At 39.9% G+C, this 23,002-nt stretch overlaps 1 protein-coding gene across 7 annotated transcripts in view; it reads left to right on the top strand.

Annotated features, from left to right (window-relative positions):
* SOX5 (SRY-box transcription factor 5) overlaps nucleotides 1–23,002 on the top strand; it is a gene marked incomplete at both ends in the record, with an annotated part of 282,959 nt that overhangs the window by 128,106 nt on the left and 131,851 nt on the right. For all 7 annotated transcript variants that reach the window (XM_079543756.1, XM_079543754.1, XM_079543753.1 and 4 more), the window contains 2 exons: nucleotides 11,187–11,359; nucleotides 13,814–13,882. In XM_079543756.1, the coding sequence (XP_079399882.1) occupies nucleotides 11,187–11,359; nucleotides 13,814–13,882 (242 nt within the window). The remainder of the gene's footprint in view (nucleotides 1–11,186; nucleotides 11,360–13,813; nucleotides 13,883–23,002) is intronic.

Below are 23,002 nucleotides of genomic sequence, written 5' to 3'. Positions count from 1 at the left end.
TGGCAGTAAGCTGTGAAAACAGGCACTGGTTTATTTTTCCTACTGACTGCCGTGACAGTTGCAATTATTGTCCATTGTTCCTAGGTGGCTGGAAAGGAGGGAGGATACAATAGAGCATTGCCCTCTGGGGGTAAATGAATTTGACTTACAGGTTCTTGGGGGGTCACGAAGGCTGATTATTTAGTGCCCAGGAATGTGGTTTTCATGGCACCGCCAGCCATGAGCTGCAAACGAACAATGGCTCAGCTGTATTGCAGCTGTATTTAGTGAGATAGCATGAAAGGTGTGCAAGTGAAGTTGGTCTGTAGTCACGTATGCGTGTACAATCACACATATATTAGGCTAGAGAAGGTTTTGTCCTTCTATACAAATGTGCAGTTATTAAGGTTTCCAGTTGTGAGTTTTTAATTAACTTCTTTCTATATTTGTCTTGGCAGTTGCATTTTTTTTCTTTCATTTCTATATTAGTGATATTTGGAAACACTGCACAACTAGTGTCTTATTGTTAATACACCCTGGAATGTGGACAGCACTTAGAATCTGCACTGCCCAACTGTCTTATGCGCTGAATAGTTTTTTCCACATAACTGTTCAAAATTTCATTGTGTTTTTCATTAAATCTGGGGGAGTTTTAGTATGTCATGTGCTAAAGTCTCAGCGCTGGACTACATATTGCTAATGCCCAAGTTTGTGTACTCACACTGAATTTTATTCGCTGGTAGAGGTTAAGAGAAAGGAAGATGAAGAGTTTATTTTCTGTTAGTGTTATTTCTTATAAGTTAGAAAGCAATAGTGTTTTATTAAAGATAAGGAAGTCTGTGGATGGTTAGAGTAAGTTGCCAGACTCCTTAGTTTTGTATTCAGTTCTTCCTCTTCACTTGCTTTGTTACTTTCAGCAGCCACTTCAAGCCCCCTTTTCTTCAGCTGCACACTTGTAAAAATGAGAAAAAGCGAGAGTATCTGCAGAAGCTTAGTTACAAACTTCAAGATCTTAGTTAGAAGGATCTACATATGTCAAGGGACTAAAGGAGAAGGAGATGTAATAGTACGTTCCAGGGCTTGATTAAAAGGTACGGGAAGGGAATGCTCATACAATTGAGCAAAGAACCTGTCATATCTGGAAATTTAGTTTGAAATTTAGTTTGAATGGCTCTGTTTGCTTAGAGAGGAAGTATAGGGCTGCCTCTCAGTTTAGAAATGGAGATTTCTTAAGAAATCTTGTTGTAGTAAAGCATACAAAACATGTAATTGAGTGGATATATATTAAGATAAAACCATAAAACTGTATAGTGAATTGGTTAAAGTATGTTCAAACTTACTTATACCCATCGTATTCAAGAAAGAGGCTCAAAAAGCCTCTGAGTTGCTCACGGCTAACGCAGTTTATTGGAGTCAGTGAGGCAGAGAGAGCTTCAGTGCTCTCCAGGAAAGAGAATTACAGCCCTCCCTGCTCTCAGCAGAGACTGCTGCTGTTTGGGAACTGCGAGGTGACAGTAGTTGCTTTCCTCCAAAGTGAAGTTACTGACTGCAGGAGGTGCAACGTGCAGGGTGGACCACTGAGAGATGGCTCTTTGCTATCACAGGCCATACCCATAGTTAGAAACAACTGTGAAATTTGAGTTTCACTGCTCAGACAAGGCCCAAGAGCAGGCTTTGGAGACGGCTTCTGGCCTCAGGGTACATGGCGAGATGTGCGGCCTGGCCTGGCTGCTGTGGATGTGAGTGAGACAGTTTCAGCCATGAGGAGAAATCTCGTTAAAACTTCCCCAGTGTACACAAAGCCCTTCTGCTAATCTTGTTCATCTCCCACTTATCAAGGGTTGTCAAGAAATATAAATACGTATTTTGTATGCACCCCACTTAGCTAATTTTGAATAGGTGTGTGGAACAAAAGGCTGAACTGACTTTTGTCACTAATCTTTCAGAGTTGGTTTGCTGTTGAAGTGAAGGCATTGTTCATAGTGATTGCGCCTGAACCTTTCAAGAAAGACTGGGCAAGCCTGAACTTGATTTTTTTGTTGTTTAAAAATCCCTCTCAGTTGTACAGGTTACTTCCTAACCAAGCCTGGCAAACTATTTTCTGCGCTCAATGTCAAAGGGTTTGTCTTTAGGGTAAACTCAGCTCTTCTTTGTATCCACTTAAATCTGAAAGACTTTACTGGAGTAACTCCAGATTTGAGTGTAATTGAAAGCAAGATTAGCCTACCAATCCTAATCTTTAATGCATGATAACACAGATACTTGTTTTGTTTGAGAACCTTGCTCCAAGTAACATGAAGTATCAGCGCAGGTATTACATCCCACTGTGTCTGATGGATGATGGGGCCATGTTTGCCCAGGCTCTAATCTTACTCTGTGTTGGGGAGATGGGGCACGAGAGAGTATGCAGTCAATGGTTTTAGGGCTGCCAATAATGGATAAAGAGAAATAATCCATTCAGTGATACTATAGCTCGTCAGAGCCTGTGAATTAAAGACATATGTTATGTAGATTCAATGTATGGATTAAAACGGATAATCTGGTAGGTGACACACAGAATCTTGAGATAAGTGGGCTATGCAGATTCGCTATATGGATTGTGACGGATAATTCCATTTAAGTAACGCTGGACAAGTTGAAGACAAGTAAGCTTCGAGTAGTGCTCAGGTTATGTGCAGTAATCCAGTGAGTGACATGTTGGATCTCATAATCTGTAAACTGAAGGCAAGAAAGCTAAGAATTTTGCATTTAGATGTGGACAGGAAGGAGCGGGGCAGAAGGGAGAGAGATTATTCGTGGGGAATGCTCTGGGTTTAAACCTTTGACTAATAAAACAGAGATCCCCGGGAGATGTGTGAAAGCCGAACACTTTCATGGGAGCTATGTAAATTTTGCATTTGCAAATTAATGATTGAAAAATGTTTGCAAACTTCTGTCAGATATGGATGTGTTGATTTTTATTTTTTTATTTTATTTTTTTTTAAATTTTTGTGGGTAGTATAGCATTGTATTTGGAGTGGGGAGAGAAGGAGGGTGAGAAAGTCATAAGTGAAGGAGGTAAGACATGCGTGGTCGTTGGCATTTAACTGCGATAAGTTCAATATTTATTCCAACCTTCTTCTTTGTGCGTATTTTTGGGGGGTGTTTAATAGTTGGCAATTTGCTGACAGAGGGCTTTAGTCCTTTGCTAATATCTCAAAAGTGCTGGAGGGGGAACCTGCCCAGTGGCACACAGGGGAACCTATGTTTCGAGAGGAAATTTGGCAGCTGCTGAAATTAGTGGAGGTTGATCGCACTGCAATATGATACTCTCAGACTGCAGAGCAGCAGACAGTGCCAACTGAGCCACACCAACGCAGAATTCAGGCCAAATGAAAGTCTGAAATGGAGACTGTGACTGGATGAAGCTGCTCCTATTTGACCCTAGGATGGGAGTTTAGTTGGGGGCAGCATCTGTGGAAGAGGAGGGCTAGAGAAAAGCATCTAAAATGCAAAAAATGAGAATTTGTAGCAAAGCAAGATTGTTGTTGTTTTTTTTTTTTTTTTTGTGGGTTTTTTTTTGTTTGGTTGTTGTTGTTGTCTCTTTTTTCTTACAGATGCTCAGTTTGATCAGGAAAAAGATTAGGTTCTATTCAGAACAATTACAACTTTTATTTTTAACAGTATTACTAATAGAGAAAACAGAATAAAATTGAACTAATTAAAGTAGCAAATGCCAGTGGCTTTATTTTGTTTGAACATGTGGAGGCCAAACCACTATATTTAAACATCATGCAGAGTGCTGGATGACAAAAGGGAATTAAACCAGTTCTTCTTTGTACTAAAATTACCTCAAAGATGTGCTGATGGAGATGAATGTTGCTGAGCTACAATTACCAGTTTGTCAAAATAAAGCAAATACACATACATATTTCTTACTGTTTATACTGCTACTGCATACAATTCCTCTAGCAAATACTGTTTCTCTAGCCGAGTCCTAGCTTCTTGTCTAGGCAATCCAACAAAGAAAAGCCTCTGAGAAATAATCTCAACACAAACATTGTCTATTCCTTTTATAACCTTGACAGTAAGTTACTAACCTGGTTGAATACCAAGATTTCTTTGCAGTCTACTGTACCAAAACTTTTTATGACAGCAAATGAAGAATGCTCACTGACATCTTTTTCCAGCGTTGCGAAACAGTAATGTGTTGGGCTGTTACAGAGCAGACAGCTAAGTTTTTGTTCCCACAGAATATTAATTCTTGAGGGTAGTAATGGCAAAATACGGTAATTGTTCATCATTTGTTTTTATTCATTCTGCAAAGTCTTCCATTGAAACTTAAAATATTACATCCACAGGCTGAAATATGTAACTAAGTTTGAACTTGCTGTTCTAAAAAGGACTTCTATTTGCAAGCAAAAAAGATTCATTACATAAATCTGTGGGTACAGGCAAACAGGTTTGAATTCTGGGCTTTTTCTTTGTTTGTTCTGGTAGTGGCAGCCTGCTGAGTAAAAAGCAGTCAGAAAGTTTTCTTTTATTAAGCTGACTTCCCATATCAATCACATGAAGTCATTTAATTTAGCAAGGTAGGTAGCTGTAAGTGATGGCAGTCATTGTGTAGCGAAGTTGGCTTAAATGCTTAATGAAAAATGCCAGTTTTTAAATGTTTACATCCTGGCAGCCCCAAGATTTACTGGCTTGAAAAGCTGTGTGCCAGTCTTTAATAAAACATTCCCTGAAGTATTGATTAGGGAAGCATTGATGGAGTTTGCACATGTGCAAATGTCCATTTGCCTGTGTCCACCCACAAATACACCCGCCCGTAGTACCATATCGATACAGAACTTCAAGTATGTACTCACTGCTTGGTCATAAACATCTGACATTACTGTTGCAAGACAGAGAAAAGAAGAGTTTGAATTCGGAACTTACCTCAGCTGCTTACATCTGTTATCAGACCACCTTTTCCGAAAGCGCGTAACAGGAGCTCCCCATTGCCTCACATATACAACTCCAGGTGACGTCAGCAGCGGGTCCGCCTGTGCAGCAAGGGGAGAATATTCCTCTTTAAAATTAATATCATGTTCTAAGTAGGTCTTTCAGGGAAGGTGTGACAAAGATTAGTTTGCTTTTCATTAGAAGAGGCAGCCTCTCTATTTTACTTTCCTGATCTTCTTATGGGACGGAATATTAGTGCATTTGGATTCCTAATGTGACAGAGCAGAAGTAAAATTGGGGTGAGGGAAGACAAAGAGTTGGCAATGGAATGAGAATGAAAATCTCAAGAAAATATACTGGAATAAAACCCTCAAGAGAAGATACTCACTTTATGGACAACTGCCTGGATGTATTTATTTCTTTTTCAGATATAATAATGTTATTGCTAGGAGAACTTTAACTCTTCTGAGAGCATCTTCGTCAATAGGCTGTTCAGTTGGAGAGAGATCATTCTTGACTCCTTCAATTTTGTATTGAGACTGTTACATCTCTGACCTTAAAAATCTCACTGGAAAATACATCACTGCAATAAATGCCTGGAGATGGCTCAGCTTTTGGCTGGTTTATGGGCTGTACTTATGTCTTCATCAGAGCAACATCAGAGCTAAGTTGGCAGCACAGTCCCATTGCTTGGTTAGAGTGTTAGAGTGAGTTCTTCATTCCCAAGGCTCCTTTAGGTAGGACCCTGGCTGCTATCAAGGGTCAAGCAGAGATGCAAGTATTTATATACTGTGCATAAAGAAATTTGTGGCCTTTCTGAAGAAGGCCAGCAGTAGAACAGCTTACAGTCCCTGAAGTTAAGAATGGCTTCAGGCAATTTTCTAAAACTTAAAGCTTCTGTTTTCTCATATGTAAAGGTAATGCATACCTTTCTACCTGCTGACAGTCTTGAAGAAAATCAATTAGCTAATGCTTTGAAATTAAAAAATGCTCTGTACTATGTGCTCTAGTTATTATTATACATTTTATCATTATTTGAACATGGAGTACTTCAAAATATTCTTATTTCCATTTAATTTTTTTCTTCTGCAAAGCTTTGTAGATACAGGAGGATTTTTTTTTTCCTTTTGTAACTATAGTTAATGATACGAACATAATACAATATTATTGTGTCTTCCAGGCTTTCTACTCGCACACTGTTTTCTTTGATTTTTCTTTGAAAGACAGATGCTGACAGTTCAAAAGCTATTTATGTAATTACCTTGATAGTAAACTGACTGGGGGGGATGAATTTCACTGTCTGTGTGTGTGCGGGGAAGCCTCTGATTGATAACATTCCTGGATGTTTAATTGTGACATGGCTCAGAGATCGGGGAGCGCCTGGCCATGTCTTTGCCCCTTGTAGAATGTGCTGGGAGCTGCATGGCTGTGAGCAGATCTGTGGGCTGGCTGTGAGCAAACAGCCTGATCACTTCAGCATTTGCAGCAAATGCTTTGAGTGCCTGTTAAAGAAAATATTGGCTTTCCCAAATTCTCATTTACATTCTCATTCTGTCTAATAAATTACGATAAAGTATTTACTGTTTGGATTGCAAAAGGAGTTTCTCTGCCTTTTTTTTTTTTTTCCTTTGGTTCTGTTATGGATGAATATGCCAAGGTTTCTCCTGTTCGTTTTCTCACTTTAAGTGTGTCATTTGGTCATATTGGTGTCTTCATTCTAATGTTTATTAAAATGTTACTGTCACTGCCAGTCTGAGACTGTGAATCAGAACTAAGAATGTGTAATAGCTTATTTCACATTTGAGTAAATTTCTTTTCCTACTGAAACACTATTATGGGTAGTGTTGATCTGAGATGAAGTTTAGGTTTGGCGATACAGAATGCCACTAATTTGAGTCTTCTTTTATTGCCATCTGCTGCGGGTGTTGTATCCACAAACACTTTTTTTTTTTCTGGATCTCTTTTTGTGGTGGTAGAGAATGGTGCATCTGGTATAAGATGGTGCATCTGGAAAGCGTCTTCTCCTGGGCCATTCCCATTGTAGTGCATACGATGATGCCTGTTGTCTGTTGGTTTGCTATGTTGTGAGAAACTCCCATTTTGCCATTGCAATGGTAGAGTACAGAGAAAATGGAACAAGTGCCTACAGCAACCTCTGAAAGGCAGGGTGGCCGGGTGGGTGAAAGGTTTGTTAAACACAAAATATGCAATATCTACTCGTTGCGCATCTGATGATAGTCAGGAGTAATTATTGAGGCAGCCATTGGTATGCGCCGCTCTCCTTGCTCAGTACTTGTGTGAAGTGATCTAGCTTGCTGTCAAGCTGTACACTGCAGTGATAGGCACTTGTTTTACCTCCCAGTCATACTGCAATGCAGAGTGTAAGTGCTGCAATTGTACAAATAGTGGTGCAGAACAAAGAGCAGCTCCAGAACCAACCTCAGCTCCATGCTGCAGAGAGCAGCTCTCAGTTCAGTGACAAAGGGGCCAGAGGCAGCTGCTGGGGCTGTGACTTGTCCTTGCTGAGCTCTGCACCACCTCCAAGGATCTGGCAGGTTGGCAGCATGGGATAGCTTGTAGCTTCCTGGGCAGCATCTATTAAGCACCTGTTTTCACTCAACTGTTGTTGTGGTTGCTCAAAATGCTGATGTATTTTGCTGGGTAACTTGCATAATCTTCAAAATGAAAATCTCTTGAGTGCCAGGACACTTCAAATGGTGAAAGTTTGGATCTTCTCATACTTGCTAAGAGAGAGAACAGAGTGGTGACAGGACAGAAGCATGCTGTTCTTGTCTACCTATAATTTACAGCAATGAGAAATGGACATAAAAATGGCAGCTAGTGCTTGGTAGTGCATTTTAGTTCATACTCATAGTCTTGTAGTGATCAAAGCTGTTCACCACTGTGTATATAACTTTTGGGTATTGTTTGGTCTTCATTTGTTATGCAAACAAAGTCGTTTATATACGGCAATTTTAAATTGCAGTTTCGTTAGCTCCTTCCACAAAAGAAATTACAGAAAAGGTGCTAGATAGGGCAAAATGCAAAATATCAAACACTTTACATTAGGACCAAGACAGTCGGATTCAAATACTCTTCTTCTTTTTAACTTTCACACTTCTGTAAGCCACCAGCAAAAAAACCTTCAAAACTAACTGTGGTAGTTTTGATCTTTTCCAATGTGCTGCTTGTTTGGCAATATGGCTGTGTACTTGCTTTGCAAGGAAAGGTACCTTGAAGACTCAATATTACAATTTAATGTTATTAAAGTTATTGGAAAGGTAATCACATAAAAGTGGCTGTGTTTTCCACAAAGTATTCTCCAAAGAAGTATTTTCTTAAAAGCTGACAGTGATAAATTCTCCCTTCCAGCTTATTAATGGTCTCAGATTGTTCAACAAAAACAATGGTTCTGCCAGACTACTCCCACTCCAGCTGATAAGCCAAAAGACTTGGTACTGTACATACCAAGTTAGTACATGAAGCATCCCCTCTGGGCATTTCAAACTTGCTCCAAAAGATAGTAACAATGAGGAGATCAGCTCCTCTGTGTTTCTCTGTGGGAGCACAGCCATGGTACGCCTATAGCTTGGGCTTGGCTGTCAGCAGCATTCCATGGCTACTTGTTACTCACCCAAACCTTCTCCCTTGTTCCTGTAGCATAGGTCTAGCTGTTGTGTTCCAGGGAAGCAAGCAGCTTTTTGCTCCTCCATAGGAGCAGGATGACAGAAGAGCTGTGCTAGCAGGTTGCCCATGCAGTTTGGTTGTGCCAAGTTGCTGCTGGGGTGCACGTGGAGAGCTTTTGCATGTGGGAGCTGGAGAGGATGGTACTGACTACTGAGGTGTCTTCTGCTGCTGCTGTGAGGAGCTCTGTGACCCATCTGTCTGTCAGTCCACACACGTGGAAGTGTTTTTCCACCCATCAAATTAATTTAGCTTTACAGAATGCGTTTTGACTCCCATCTGAAAGCTACTATGGGATCTCAGAATGCACTGTTGAGCCAGTATTGGCTAAGTATCTTCAATGTGCATCACTGCATTTCTCAAATGAATTATTTGAGAGCAATTGCACTTTTCTAACCCTACTAAGGGTTATAACTAGCAACCTGTTGTATTCTTTCGCTCTGTATTTTCTTCTCCCTCACACTCATGAATCCTCATAGAAGTTGAGAAGAAAATATTTCCTTTTTTCAAATATCTCAGTGTGGTACACTGTGCTGTACTGCGAGAATATACTGATAGTTGTCATTAGATGAATATTACAATGAAGTGAACTGCTAGCAGCTGATAGGGTAAGGAAGGAGCTGTCTTCTCAAGTAGTTCTGCTGTGCAACTTGGGAACTCTGTACCCTTTTTCCTAGAGAAGAATGTATGAAGGGTAGAAGAGTGGCAGTAGCACTGCTAACTAATTATACATCCAGGTGGCAAGTGCATCACTTAAATCAATTCTCTCCAATTATTGAAATTAAAAAAAAAAAAAGTGCTTTCTTTGCCTGCATTAGTATTTTAGCCGTTTTCTAATTCTCCCAGCCTTTAACAGAAGAGTTTTAAGTCCTGTGGTTGCTATTTCCATTCAACTCTCAAGTTTCCAGCTCCTACTACAGAGAATGTTCTGCTGCAGCCCTCTGTTTTGTAATAGGGATATTTCTACCTAGATTCATTTTTTATTAAGATGTTGGAGATCAAGTTACATTTCCTTTATATGAAAATATGTCTTCTTAGTGTTTTCCCAAATGTGTATAATTATCTAGAAATGTGTGAAAAGGATTTTGCTTAAGTAGGAAATGGGGTGCTGCTTGGGAGTGCAAAGATGAAATTCAGTGAATATAAATGAAACTAAATATCAAGTGAATAACCCTACCGGTGACACCTGTAGGGCTGTGGACCAGTCTTCCAAAGCGTGAAGTAGATGATTCAGTCTTTTAGACTTTTCAATCCAGTGTCGAAAGCTGTAGTAAATATATTGTAGAGAACATTCCTGCACTGGCAGAGGGGTAGACTAAATGAGCTATTACAAGTAGCTCTTATCCATGTCTGACTGATAGTTGGCTAGGAGCATGTTTAGTGTAGTCGCCAAATTTTTCTCTCTCTTTTTGTTTTTTGTTTTTTTGTTTGTTTGTTTGTTTTCCTCTTGGAGAGCATTGGTGACATTGGCAGAAGAGCATTTCCTGCATTTTAGAAAGGTTTGTGTGGCAGGGTTGTCCCCAAAAGCAGATTATTTTCGGAGGAGGCATAGAGATAGGTAGTCCTAATCCTTTCCTGAGGGTTTTTTGAAAAAGGTTTCATGGCTCTGATTCATATGAGAGGGTGTGGTGGTATTGGAGATATCTGTGGATTAGCTGCTACGCATATTTTCTGGTCTTTTAAATTTGTAGTATAATGATACTAGATATACTAATAGTGCATTTTTTTTTTTGTTTCTTGTGTGTGATTCATAGCTTTTTTTCTTGGAATTTTTTTCTTCCCTTCCCTTATAATCACTGTCATTCTGGGTGGAAGGAGGGCTTTTTACTGAATGATTTAGAGATAGAGGTTAGTCAGTTCCTGTGTCTGTGTCCTCCTTTATGTGTCTGTGTCCTCCTTTAAAAAGCATCTAGTGACAGTAAACATGAGAGATGGTGAGTTGCACTTAAGTCAGTTTTTCTGATATGTTTCTGCAAGGCTTTTTCCTTTAAAAATATTAATTGATAGTGAGGGCAGCAGTACTCATCCTAAACAGTTTAAATACTTTATCACTTCATCCTCATCAGGACATATGGGAATGATGTAGTGGCTGTGTGCTGTGGGAGTACCAGCGAGGAGGCTGAGAGGTCCCACCCCAAGGGGACCCCCCTGCTTTCCACTAAATATACAAGAGAGGTTAATGTGGACCTTACAGTTTCTGCAAGTGTCTTAGTTATAAGTTTCTGCTGAAAACTCAGTAGTTTATAAGAACTGGAAATGTTAATTTTGATCCCCATGAAATGTAAACAAGGTTTAAAATTTGAAACTCAGAGCAGGCAGTATTTTTTCCCTTACTGAGCTGATAGGCAGCAGAAAGTAGATGAATGGGCAAGAGAATATTGAAGGGGGACACTGGATCAAAGTCTGCATATGGAATTATCCTTCATGGTTCATTTTCCTGAGGAAGGACAGGCCATAATGTGCCATAAATTGCAGTGGGCTGCAGCTCTTTGGTTCAGCTAAAACTTTGCTTACACTGAACCTGCAAAACCTAACTAGCTCTGAATTTCCTCTCTTCTCTTTCCATTTTTTTTTTTTTCCCCCTACCATATGATGCCCAGGGACTCCAGAAAGCCTTGCTGAGAAAGAAAGACAGCTCATGGGTATGATCAATCAGCTGACCAGTTTGCGAGAACAGCTGCTAGCAGCTCATGATGAACAGAAGAAACTGGCTGCCTCACAGATCGAGAAGCAACGCCAGCAAATGGAGCTGGCTAAACAACAACAAGAACAGGTGAGTGATTATTATGGTGGCTTTCAGCTTAAAATCGTTTTCTAGAAGGTCTCCCCAGCAGATTATCTTTTAGGATTTATACTTCCAAAGGTTGTTATTCACCTCTTTTTTTTCTTTAATATTTGTTTTCTTAGGTGAAGAAATGTGAACAAAAATAGATTGGAATGCTGCTTTAATTTGCAATAGACAATACTGTGTCTTTCAAAGATGTGTTGATAAGATATATATGTATATATATCTCCATCCATATCCCAGTTCAGGGGTATTCTCTTCCAGTAGTTTTTGTTGTTGTTGTTTTGTTTTCTTTTAAGTATGTGTAAATAAGTGTGCAAATTCAGTACTCCTACGAAATCTCAAGTGCTGCTTGTATTCAGTGGTGTTCAATATGTAGCATTTGGGTTGTAATGAGGCAAATGAAATGGTTGTATTGCCAATTGTGGAAAAACTGGGGAACAATATGAAGTCAGTGAAGAAATTTGACGTTTTTTCTTCTACACTTGAGAGGCTTGATTTTTCAGTTCTTGCAGATATTCCCTCCACTGAAAACATAAACGTGCCTTTGGACATGAACAGTTCCGTTACGAACACACTGACACATTTTATTTTATGCAAAACCACAACTTTTCTAACAAATCTGTACCATGTGAATTTTAATGGAAATGGATGCCCATTTCTTTACCTGAACAGAGAATACTTGGACACCTTCTTTAAAATTTTGTCAGTAGTCTACTCTACTACCTCCTATCTGGAAGCATTTGATCTATCTGAGCATGTATCTCAGCTTGTAATAAAACTAATGGTACTCTGCACATTCAGTCATGGTTGTCATACTTCAATATTGGTACGTTTGCTAACAAATCTTAAAATTCTAAAGCACTGCTGACATCTTCAGATATTTCTGGCTCTGTTTTTCACTTTTTTCTCTATTAAAAGTTTTATCTTAAATGCTTTGTATTTTGGCCTCGCACCTGAAATCCCACAGAGAGCAGAAAAAGTGACATACTTGTGAAACCAGCCAAGTTGTATCACACTGTTGTTTGCATGGAGAAAATGGAGGAAGGCGTGAGGGTGTAAGTGGCAGAATCCCCCCATTAGGAGGCATCCTGCAGGAAGTATTCCCTTTGCCCTAACTATTAAAGAAATCACTGCTACAGGATGACTGAACGACCCCAGAGTGAAAAAGAAAATGGAGGAAATGGAAAAATAAAGGAAAAAATGCTTCAGGGTTTTTATTAGGATTTATTTTAATTTGAGAAAATGTGTATAATTCTGTTGCATAGAATTTAAAATGAACTTTTAAAAATATATTGATAAAATCTATTTGGTTACTTAAAAAGATGCTCTAGAAAGAGAACAATCTTTTAGATGTGGAGTTAGCTATGAACGAGTGTTTCTTACGTTAATAGTTTAATAACAGAAATGAAAGAAAGCACCTAAGAGGAAGAATGCACAAAATTCCTCCCAGTAAGTGTATATAAGTTCCCATCTGACCCTGAGATGTGTACACATTCCACAGGAGAATAGCAATACTCCTTAATGTTTGTACTGCTGTGCTAGCTATTCATGAGAGCAGAGCTTTTGTGATGACTCAGATGAAAATTTTCAGAGTTTGCTTTTTCAATTTGAGACATATCATGGTTTATGTTTGTTCATCCTCTAAGAACTCTGATTTGATTACATTATTGCCTGCTTTTACCTTCACCGTATGCAAAGTATATCTATGCTACAACTCCTAGTCATTTAGGCAACGGTTGGAAGTCCTTACGGAAAACACACATAACTTTGAGAGGAGGTGTGTAACTACCCCATCAACTTGTGTGACTCAGGTTCATTGTAGAGCCATGTAACTGGCTCTGCCCCTTAGGCTCCTTTCTGCTGACTATCACAGTCATTATCCCAAACCCTGTTCCAGTCTCTTTGTCTGTTTCTACACCCGTGAAATACACCAATGCCTCCTGAGTGTCCCATTTCCTCTCTTGGAAAATTTTGCATAGGTGGTACCAAGAATAAAAATAATTTTACTGTCCATCTTCCTTTTACTTGCCTTGTCTGCCTTCCCCTACTATTTTCCATCTTCTCTCCCAGTATTGTTCCTCCTTTCCTCCTTCAGCAGGGAGGAGCTGCTTCCATTCTCCCCTTTTTTTTTTTTTTTTTTTTTTACTTAACAGCACCACTTCTGGTAATGAGAGAGATATGAGAGAGATTTTTGTCAGTCCTCCTCCTAACATCCGTAACAGCATTTTTTTGTAAGATTTCCTTTCACACCAGTGTTTGCTATGAATGCTCCTGAGCATGAGCCCCTTGGCTCAGTGGCAGTCCGGGCTGCTGCCACCCACACTTGAAGGTTTCTTAACTTAGCAGCTGATAGGACCAAGCAGGGTTGAAGTTTGCTGTGCAACAACTTTAGGAATGATGATGCATATCTCACATTACTTCTGTGCAATTTCTCCACAGATTGCAAGACAACAACAGCAACTCCTGCAGCAGCAACACAAAATTAACCTTCTTCAGCAGCAGATCCAGGTCAGAGACTGTATCTCCACCCATATCCCTTTTACCCCTTCCTTTCTGTTCCCTCATGTTTTCCCTCGGGCATTATTGTCACAGTATCTTTAAGGATCTCTGCAGATGGCTTACATCTTATTTATGGAAACACGATGATGTTACCTGTCATTAAGCGAAAAAAGTTTCTGGGAGGCCTTGAGTGATTAACACTACTCCTACAGGAATCAGGAAGCAGATGAGAGAGGAGCTGCAGGATGAAATCCTCTGAAAGTGCTCTTCAGGTTTAAATCAGGAGTGGCAAAAAACATTGCTAAAGTGTATTGGATTGCAGTGATCTCTTCCAAATCTGTTTTTGAGGCTTTGCTGAATCAATTCTCTTCAGTGATCTGTAATCAAGCCTCTCCTTCCCATTGCCTCAAGTTTCCTGAAAGTTAGGAAACTTTCAATATGTTAGGTGAAGTAAGTGTGTAAGAAACTGGCCTAAAGGTTGGTTAGATTCTAGAGAGCAACTGGGCTCTCTAGGAGCGTAGGCATCTACGTGTTTACTCCTGGTAGGAGAAAAAAAAATTCTAATGTAGTGTAACCAGTAAACTTTATTTAACTTTTTCTTCCCTTGACACATTTGGAGGTCTCTTTTCATGGCAATATTTCAGTACTTGTCTTCTGCATGTACATATGCATAGCCTTGTTCTCTATGTAATGCAAATCAGTTTGTCTGTGAAGGTTTACAAGAAATAGGAAAGAAGGGGTCTGACATTTACAGCTATCTAGAGTCATGGTAGAATCTCTGCCTGTTTAAGTATGCAGCTATTTACAGAGCAATGCAATCAGTGTGGAAGCGGATGTTATGTTCTGTTTGTTCGGTAACATCAGGATCTTCCTTCCAAAATGCTTTAGAATTAGTTGCCTAAAATTATGAGCCATATCCTTAGCTGCTTTACAAAAGCATAATTCCAGCCAAATCAGAGGAGTTGCATAGCTTCGTGCTAGCAAAAAAAGTGGCTAATATTTCAAATGATACTTCTTCAGTATCAGGACTTCTGTAACTGCGAAAAACTTCTGGTGAAGTTTCACTCCTATGTTACAGGGCAACATGTATACAAGATGTGATTTGCTAAGAAGAGTTTTGATGTTAGAAGGCCTGGATTAGGTTTGACCTCTGTTTTTGTGGATTTTTTTTTCCTCTTTTTTTTTCTTTTTTATCTTTTAAAATTGTGTGTGGGAGAATTTTTTTCGTTATAATTTCTTTCAATTGCATTGTCTGTAATGCTCATAAAGAACAATAGCAGAACCTCCACAATAGCAAGAAAAATATTTATGTTTTTAGCATTTGGCTATGAGAGTGATAGAGGAAGTTGTTTTATAAGCAGTGAATATAAATAAATTGAAGTAACATAATTTGACCCCAACCCTTTTAAGTTTTAAGGTCTTGTAGATAAGAATGAAGTATGTCTTTTTTTAGGGTTGTGGAGAACACTGATTATTGATAATGAGATATAGAGCCTTTCATCTCTTGATCCCTGATCCAAGTTTGACCTAAGTCAGGAGTAAATGAAAGTCAGCTAGCTATCATCTGATACAAGCTGCAAGCCTAAGACATGATTTGGAGGCCTGTCCCAAGGGATTTTGGATGAAATATCGACCCTGTCAAGGTCAGAATTTCACCTCCAGGGTCCACTTCACACAAAGCCCATCAAATTTGGGCACTCTCCTTTTGGATGGTCACATGATAAAGGTCAAGAATTAAACAGGCAGAGAGACAATACTGTCCTCTCACTCCCACAGAGATGATCCATTTGTAGTGAAATTTGGATTTTGCTGACTGCTTCTTGACAGTTCCACTGTATGTATGGTCTCGTGGTCTTTTGAACCCTGGTAGCAGTCCAACTATTGTCAAGTCTCTAAAAAAAAGAAATCATTTAAAAATAATTTAGAAACTCCACCATCAGTGAATTCAATATAGTGCATTTCTTCTCAGTTGCATGTGTAGTTGTTTGTGGTCAGAGTAAAAAGTAGAAATCTGCGTTTATATATAAGTGGAGACAATGGAGTAACCCCAACATGCCTGTGTTTAAAATGGTTGGTGAGTTTACAATCAGGTTATGGTGGGTGGAACAAAACTCTGACATGAATGTAGCTGTGAGTTCAGGTTTTCTGACCTTGCCTTAATTAATCTAACGGGCTGCTGTCACATTGGCCCAGAGTTTTTAAATAGCGTTAGATTTATTGACAGGGAAATATTCCTACAAAGTCTGGATAACTATTTGACTTATGTGCAATTGAATGATTAGGCTGCAGTTATGAACACAACCTATTTATGACAAAGGATTCATTTTGCTTGAGCCAATTTTTTCTAAGCTTGTAAGAGCAGCCATAATTCCAGATAAATTATTACAGAGAAAAAAGCTATTGAAATATTGTATTGAAAACATAATACCCTAAGGTTAAAAGAAAGCACAACCTGACTGACCCCATGATTTATGACTCTTTTCTCTAAGTGCTCTAACTTGGAAGCATTCCCCTTTCTCCCCACTCCAGCATATAGTCACCAGTACACACACAGTGCTGCAAATGCTGAGTTTAAGTACAGCTCAATTGCTTCTCTGCTTGTAAGGAAAGGATGCGTTAGCTACTTGAGCTTGGAAATGTGTACCTGGCACATGGGTGTCTAATTGACATTGCATCTTTTCCAAGTCCTTTTCTTCCGGAGTAGCTGGAAGGCAGTTCCACTAACATGGAAGACTAGCATGTTGTCTTCATGTAGAGAGTTAAGTAAAAGGTAATGCTAAATGGGAGAAAAGTTGCTGATTAGGCTGAAGTCAAGAATTTGTATAACCTCAATGCTAAAACATGATCTATGTTTGTTTTGGGATATTGTTAGAATAATTTTCGGCTACTTTTTTTTTTTTTTTTTTTAAAAGATGCTCTACACCTGGTTTGTGAGGGTGGGTGAGTTTCTCTGACTGAACTAAGCTTTCTTTCTCCCATCTTTTTTGCCACTTTGGAATGCAGTTGCCCATGCACACTGCCTCCAGTTCTGATCTCTTTTTCTGTGTAGCTTCTGCCGGCAGAATATTTAGGATCTTCTGCCCTGTATACCTCAGTTTCATTATTTTACCAGAAATGAAATTGAAACTTTGTTTCATTTGCTCTCATGCACCAACAGCCCTGAAGATTTCAGGCTGTGTTTCACAACAGCTCTGTGCTAATATGCAGGCTGAGGAAAGAGCACGTAGACACAATTGACTGTCCAGCAAGTTCTTGGACAAAATCTGCTTTAGTCCTTCAAGGCTTTAGGCGACCTCACAGTGTCATCTCCTGTCTTTTCTGGGAGCCCACAAGTGACTTTCAGTGCTCTTGCTCTTCAGTGAGTATCAGTTGGGGGATCTGTAGCTGCCCCATCAGGAGGGCTAGTTGTTCCTTTACTGTGGTGCTAAGGTGGTCCCAGAACACAGCCAGTGAGCACAGGTGGTCTTGTTGCCTTGAAGGGTATCCCCAAAGTGCAAAGTTTGGGGCCTTGGTACAATTTACATCTTCCACTTGCTCAGAGAAAAACTAGCCTAGGTTGATGAAGGAATGGTTTTGAAACTCAGTGGCAAAAGTCACTTTAATTGAACTATAAATGAAATCCAGTTGTTAAAATTCATAAGGCAATTCATATTCAGTATGGCATGGTTGGTAAAATAGGTCAACCTTGCAGCCTAACTTGTGATAAAACCAATGTCGCTAATCTCACAATTTTGTGGAGACCTGACAGTGTTTTATGTTTTTTCCTCAAACCCCAGCTTTTGAAGTCATGTGATGACAAAAATGCCAGCTTTCATTTATTCAAAATGTAAATTTCTAGCTCTCATATTTCCAGGCAAAACTTGAAACCATGAAACACTACAAGTTCCAAAATTAGAAGGCAAACAAAACAGAGGCCAAATGTTGTTTTTTAAACTGTTCTGATTTTTAGTCAAAATTTTTTTTGGAGAGCCCAGCTCAATATCTTGCAACACTCCAGGTTGCCAATAATGTGTAACTAAGATCTCGAAGCAGCATGTATAAGCAGCACCACTTCACGGTGTCTCTACACTGGGCCACAGTTGAATAGTGCCAGTACTCAGTTACTAATTTGTTTCAGTTCTGGATGATTCCCTTAGCCCAAGTACTGAGTGCTGTCTGCAATGTGTCCTGCCAGACAGTGATCATTTAATTATATGGGGTTTTAATATAGGATTTGTATGTTCCTTCAGAACCAGAGACTTGTCAGAAGATGTTCTGGTGGGAAACCTCTGGTTAGGAAATGTGACTGAAGAGCCAGTGAATTCTGACTAAGCTCTGTTGCAAGTATTTGAAGGTGACCTCAGCACTCTGCCTGTCGGGCAGGCTGTAACTTCTGCTTGCCACCCAGATTGGCGTGCAGACAGTTCAGCACCCTGTAGCACTAGGCATGTACGCTTCTGCCCTCTGGAGTCCGGGGTGAATGCTTTACCAAACTTGCAGGGCCCTGGCAGCTTGTCTGAAATGGGCTGTGGGCACCACCACCCTCCAGACTGTGTGACTCTTCATATTACAGGCTTCCTGGCTTTTTGGCATCCCTCAACTGCTCTGGGTGTCCTCCCAGCTCCAAGGCCTTCCTGTTCACGCGTAGATCCAGATTTCCATCTTTCCCATCCACTGTCAGCTGACAGTATTCCTTTTCCCTTGAGTTGCATTGGTAGATGGAGAAGTCTGGCTGTGCTGATATGTTCCCAATTCATAATATTCCCATTCTTATTAAACTGTGAGGTTTAAGGTGTTGTTCCAGTTTGGAATGTAATAAAATCTCAAACACTTGGAATTTCCTGCAAGATGGTTAACTGTAGCAAAATCTGTTTTTCAAAAGCTAGCTATATTTTTGGGTAAGGAAAGAACGATTTGGTTTCTTTGTTACGCAGAAGTTCAGAAAAATATTTCTTATGCCTAACGTGCCAAGATAGAAATGACACAGTTGTTATTGTCAGAACTTTCCAAACACAAAGAGGCTTTGGTTCGATTCCAGCCTTCCAAAGCACCGGTAAGAGGGCCTGCCTCTAGAGTGCTTCAGATACCATAATTTTGTGCACACAGTTGTCTATGGAGACAATTTCTGTTGCTTTGACTTCTTGTTGCTTTTGAACTACTCAGGTTAATGATCATCTCTTACCAAGAGCTGGCTGGTTGTTGTTCAGACCTGTTTGCATTCTCTTTGTTAGAGAAAACTTTGAGATTTTCATTAGCATGATAACAGATGAAATTTAGTTGTAGAAAGTACCTGTAGCTCCTTGTTGTAAGAAGACACTTGACTGTTTGAATGAGAAAATCTGGAAATTTATTCTCTGCTCCAACAGATTTGCACTCTAAATTGTACAGCACACTCATCCTTTCATTTTCTGTGTCCTTCTGGAAAGCAAACTCCAGCAAGGCCACTGTGTGAGCTAAATACTTGGAGTGGTTTGTGCCTATAGGGAGTAGAGAGTAGAGCTGCTCAGCACAGCTTTAAGGACTTGTGAAATCTCTTTCTTGGTTCCTAACTTCTTATGTGATTGTAACCTAGATTTCTCTAGGAGGCTTTGAAGGGTCATACATGATGAATCCTTCATTCAAGACACAAAAATGAGCAACCACTACACAAGTGGTTGGTTACAAATTTAATAATGTCTGTTACTTCTGTATCATCATTTGCCTGGGAATTCTGGTTTTCTCAGAAGTCAGTGACAGCAGAGCAATGCTTCGTGGTGCTACGACCTCTTTGCAAGCCATTGCACAGCAGAACAGTATTAATTCTTCTGTAATTAGAGTCCTTTTTGCATATCAGAAAGAGGTGAGGACAAAAGGTTTCCTTCCTAGACAATAAAGCTGTTGAAGTGAGGGCTTGATCCAACTCCCACTGAACTTAGTGAAAAGGCTCTTATTCATATTAGTGGGAGTTTAATGAGACCTTTCTTCAGGAGAAAACTGTGAGAAAGTGTCTTCCTTCTCATACTTCAAAATGTTTTCGGAACAGGCTCTGTCCACTGAGCCAGTTTTTTTTTCTTGTGGGTTTTTTTTGTGTGTGTGTGTTTTTTGTTTTTTTGTTTTTGTTTTTTTTTTTTTTTTGCAAGTGTGGATATGACAAGCTGTGACTTCTCAGTCAAACCGACTGGGCTCATAGATAGGTTGGGGACATTTTGTCCAAATTCATCATGTGTCAGGAGCAGCTGTTTTCCAGCAACTTATAAACATGGGCATACTGAATTCAGTGAGACAGGCCCAAGAAGGAGTCACACTGCAGCTTTTCCCATGACTTTCCAACCTCTTCCCAAACAACCGAGGTTGCCGGCAAAGAGGCTAAACAATTGTTTCTCACAAAAGCTCTGCAGCTGATGTCCTATCAGTTATCAGAATAACTTGCCTGTCCCTTGAGCAGGGAAAAGCCCCTGGGAAATTAATTATTCAAAAAAACAAAACAAAAAGGAAGAAAAGGGAGATGAGGTTGGAGGAGGAGATAGGGAAAGGGAGGAGTGAGAAGAAAAATCTAGGCTAGAAGTCGGAATGAGCTAATTGCTCTTGGAGTTCAGCAAATAACGTATGTGTTATGCTGAAGGATATGATGCATGCGCTTTAGAGTAACCTTCGCTTCCTTCCATTACCCTAAAAGTTAGGTCACATAAAAGACTACACTTATTTATGTGCAGAGGAATGTTTTCTGCCAGTATACCATGCTCCCAAAGATGGCCTCTATAGCAGGCATCTTCTTCAGTCTCAGGCTTTTCGTACATTCTTATGTAATCCAGACTTGCTGACTGGGGTAGTTGCACCAGTGCAGGCAAGGAGAATCTGTTTGAAATTTGTACAACTTGAATTTATTGGGATTGAAAGCATATGCTTTCATCAGATAAAACCAGTTTTTTTGGCCTGTGCTGAGGTAGATGATTGAAACAGCACTTGCTGACAATGAAGCTTTCTCCAGCGTTACCAATCCTTGGTGTTACCAATCCTTGGCTTTTTTCAGACCCACTCTCTGATTTCAACATCTCCCTGAGGCACTCCACAGTTTGTACCCCTTTCTTCCATTTCCAGCTCCTTGACACTTTGATCTTTCATAGGCAGCTGCCTACCCTTTTCCTCATCAGCTACTCCTTTCTGCCAGCTTACTCCTTTTTTTTTTTTTTTTTTTTCCCCAATTCTTTCCCAATCAATATTACCGAGGTCTTTTTACTGGTTTTCATCAGTGTTTTATTGGCTGTAGAGAGCATGCATGTCATTTTGTGAATGTTTTTGTTCAAAATATGTGGGGTTGTGGATGCATGTGTACGTGAGCTATGTTCATGTATCCATGTAGGTATTTACACAGCAGAGGTACAGGAGCAGAAAGCACCACAGCAGTTTGTATAAGTGGCTTGGGAAGCTGAATGTGAACTCTTTATGGCTGTGATCTTGGCCATATGGAGTGTGCGTAGTCATGAGCACTTTTGTTGTGAAGCCAAAAAAGGCTGCCACTGCTGCCTCTGCAGCAAGGTAAAGCAGAAGATAACAATAAATTTTTTACTGCTGGCTGGCGGAGGTGTTTAGGATGTGTTTTCTTTATATCTTCAACCGCCCCTAATTGAAGATGCTTTAAAATTGAATGACTAGCAGTCAAAACGTGTTTGCTTCAAGCTGAGAAGAAAAATGCTGGTGTCTCTGCTTCCAAACTGATTGCGCTTTGTACACAACTGACAGCCACAGTCACTTTGAGTGACTGATAAGTGGGAAGCTTTGCCACTTATCAAGGAATGCACGCTGAAAAGAAAGGACTGGAGCCGTTCAGATGCTTTGGCATGTTCAAAATAACATCTCACATCAGTCAGACTCAGAGGCACTAGGAGACATTTCAAAATAAACTTTATATCTATCTATCTATCTGGAGGCAAAGATTCAATTTAACAGACAAATCACTCTGTGGCATCACATTGGCTCTGAGAGAACATTGTTATGAGGGTCACCAGTTGCAAAATGACTCACCAACATAATTTGAGAGCATTTACTGTAGGCTCTCATGCCCCCTCCCCAAACAAACCTAGATTTGAAAATTCACATTGGAGTATAATTCTAGTGATTTCTTTAAATTGAGGGGTTTCACTCCTCTTGGCCAAGGAATGTTTTGTTTACATATCGTGTGACATCCTGAAGGATCCCAAAGATAATGCAACTGCCAAATTCTGGTCTTGTTTGTTTCCTCTTCAGTATTACAGAACACGTTTGGGATTGCCTAGCTTTAACTGAAATCAGAAATGGGTTATTTAGAGTTATTTAGCAGTTGCTATGCTTTTGAGTGATACATGGTATGAATAGAACATGGAACTTTGGTATGTTTGTTGAGATACTGTTTGGTGGTAGTATTATGTTATCAAATTGTGGCCTACAAGAACTGAGGTGTGAGGGTACATTTTCTTCTGCCGATTCTGGTCATGACAGAAGCAACAGCCAGTGCAGGGTCTGTCTGGTCCACTGGAGGCAATGGTATTGCAACCTGCCTTAGGAAGCATCATAGGAAGTAATATAGTAGAGCTTTCTCTGTAAACATTGTAAACATTGTGCAAGTAACACAACCACATTGTTGTAGAGCTGAGGGGTTGTACAGGGTTAACCCATGTCCACTGGTAGTACTTAAACAAGAAGTGTTCTCATCACTGTTGCCAGGTTTGCAACTCTTGTCCTAGCAACGCTGGGAGTGTTGCTGTAAAGAATGTTGTCTATATGCTATGATTCTAAGCACTGCATTAGGGCATCTAATTCTGCTCAGCTTCTTCTATCTGAAATGTTTCTTTCTGTAATCAGAGTGGCTGTATGTGAGAGATGTTTGGTACTCTGGAGTTGCTACCAGTTCCTATACCTGCATTATTAAGCGGCAGAAATTTGAGGAGCGTTTAGTTTCTACTGGCAATGCTTTGCTTTTCTGATTCATCTCTTGCCATGTTAAGTGGTCACGGCTTCATTTTGACAGCTCATTCTAAACAGAGTACTTCAAGCTTTGCCGGAATAATGGCTCAAAATGATTCATAGGGAAGAGTGTGGTTCCACCTACTGAATCAACACCACTGTCTTCATTACCTTGGATTTTCCTGAGACATCCGTCTGATTATGCCTTACCCTGCGCAGTTGAGGAGACAA

This window comes from Tetrao urogallus (genome assembly GCF_951394365.1).
Source record: "Tetrao urogallus genome assembly, chromosome: 1".
In the NCBI taxonomy this organism is placed as follows: Eukaryota; Metazoa; Chordata; class Aves; order Galliformes; family Phasianidae; genus Tetrao; species Tetrao urogallus.
This window is presented reverse-complemented; position numbering and strand designations above follow the sequence as displayed.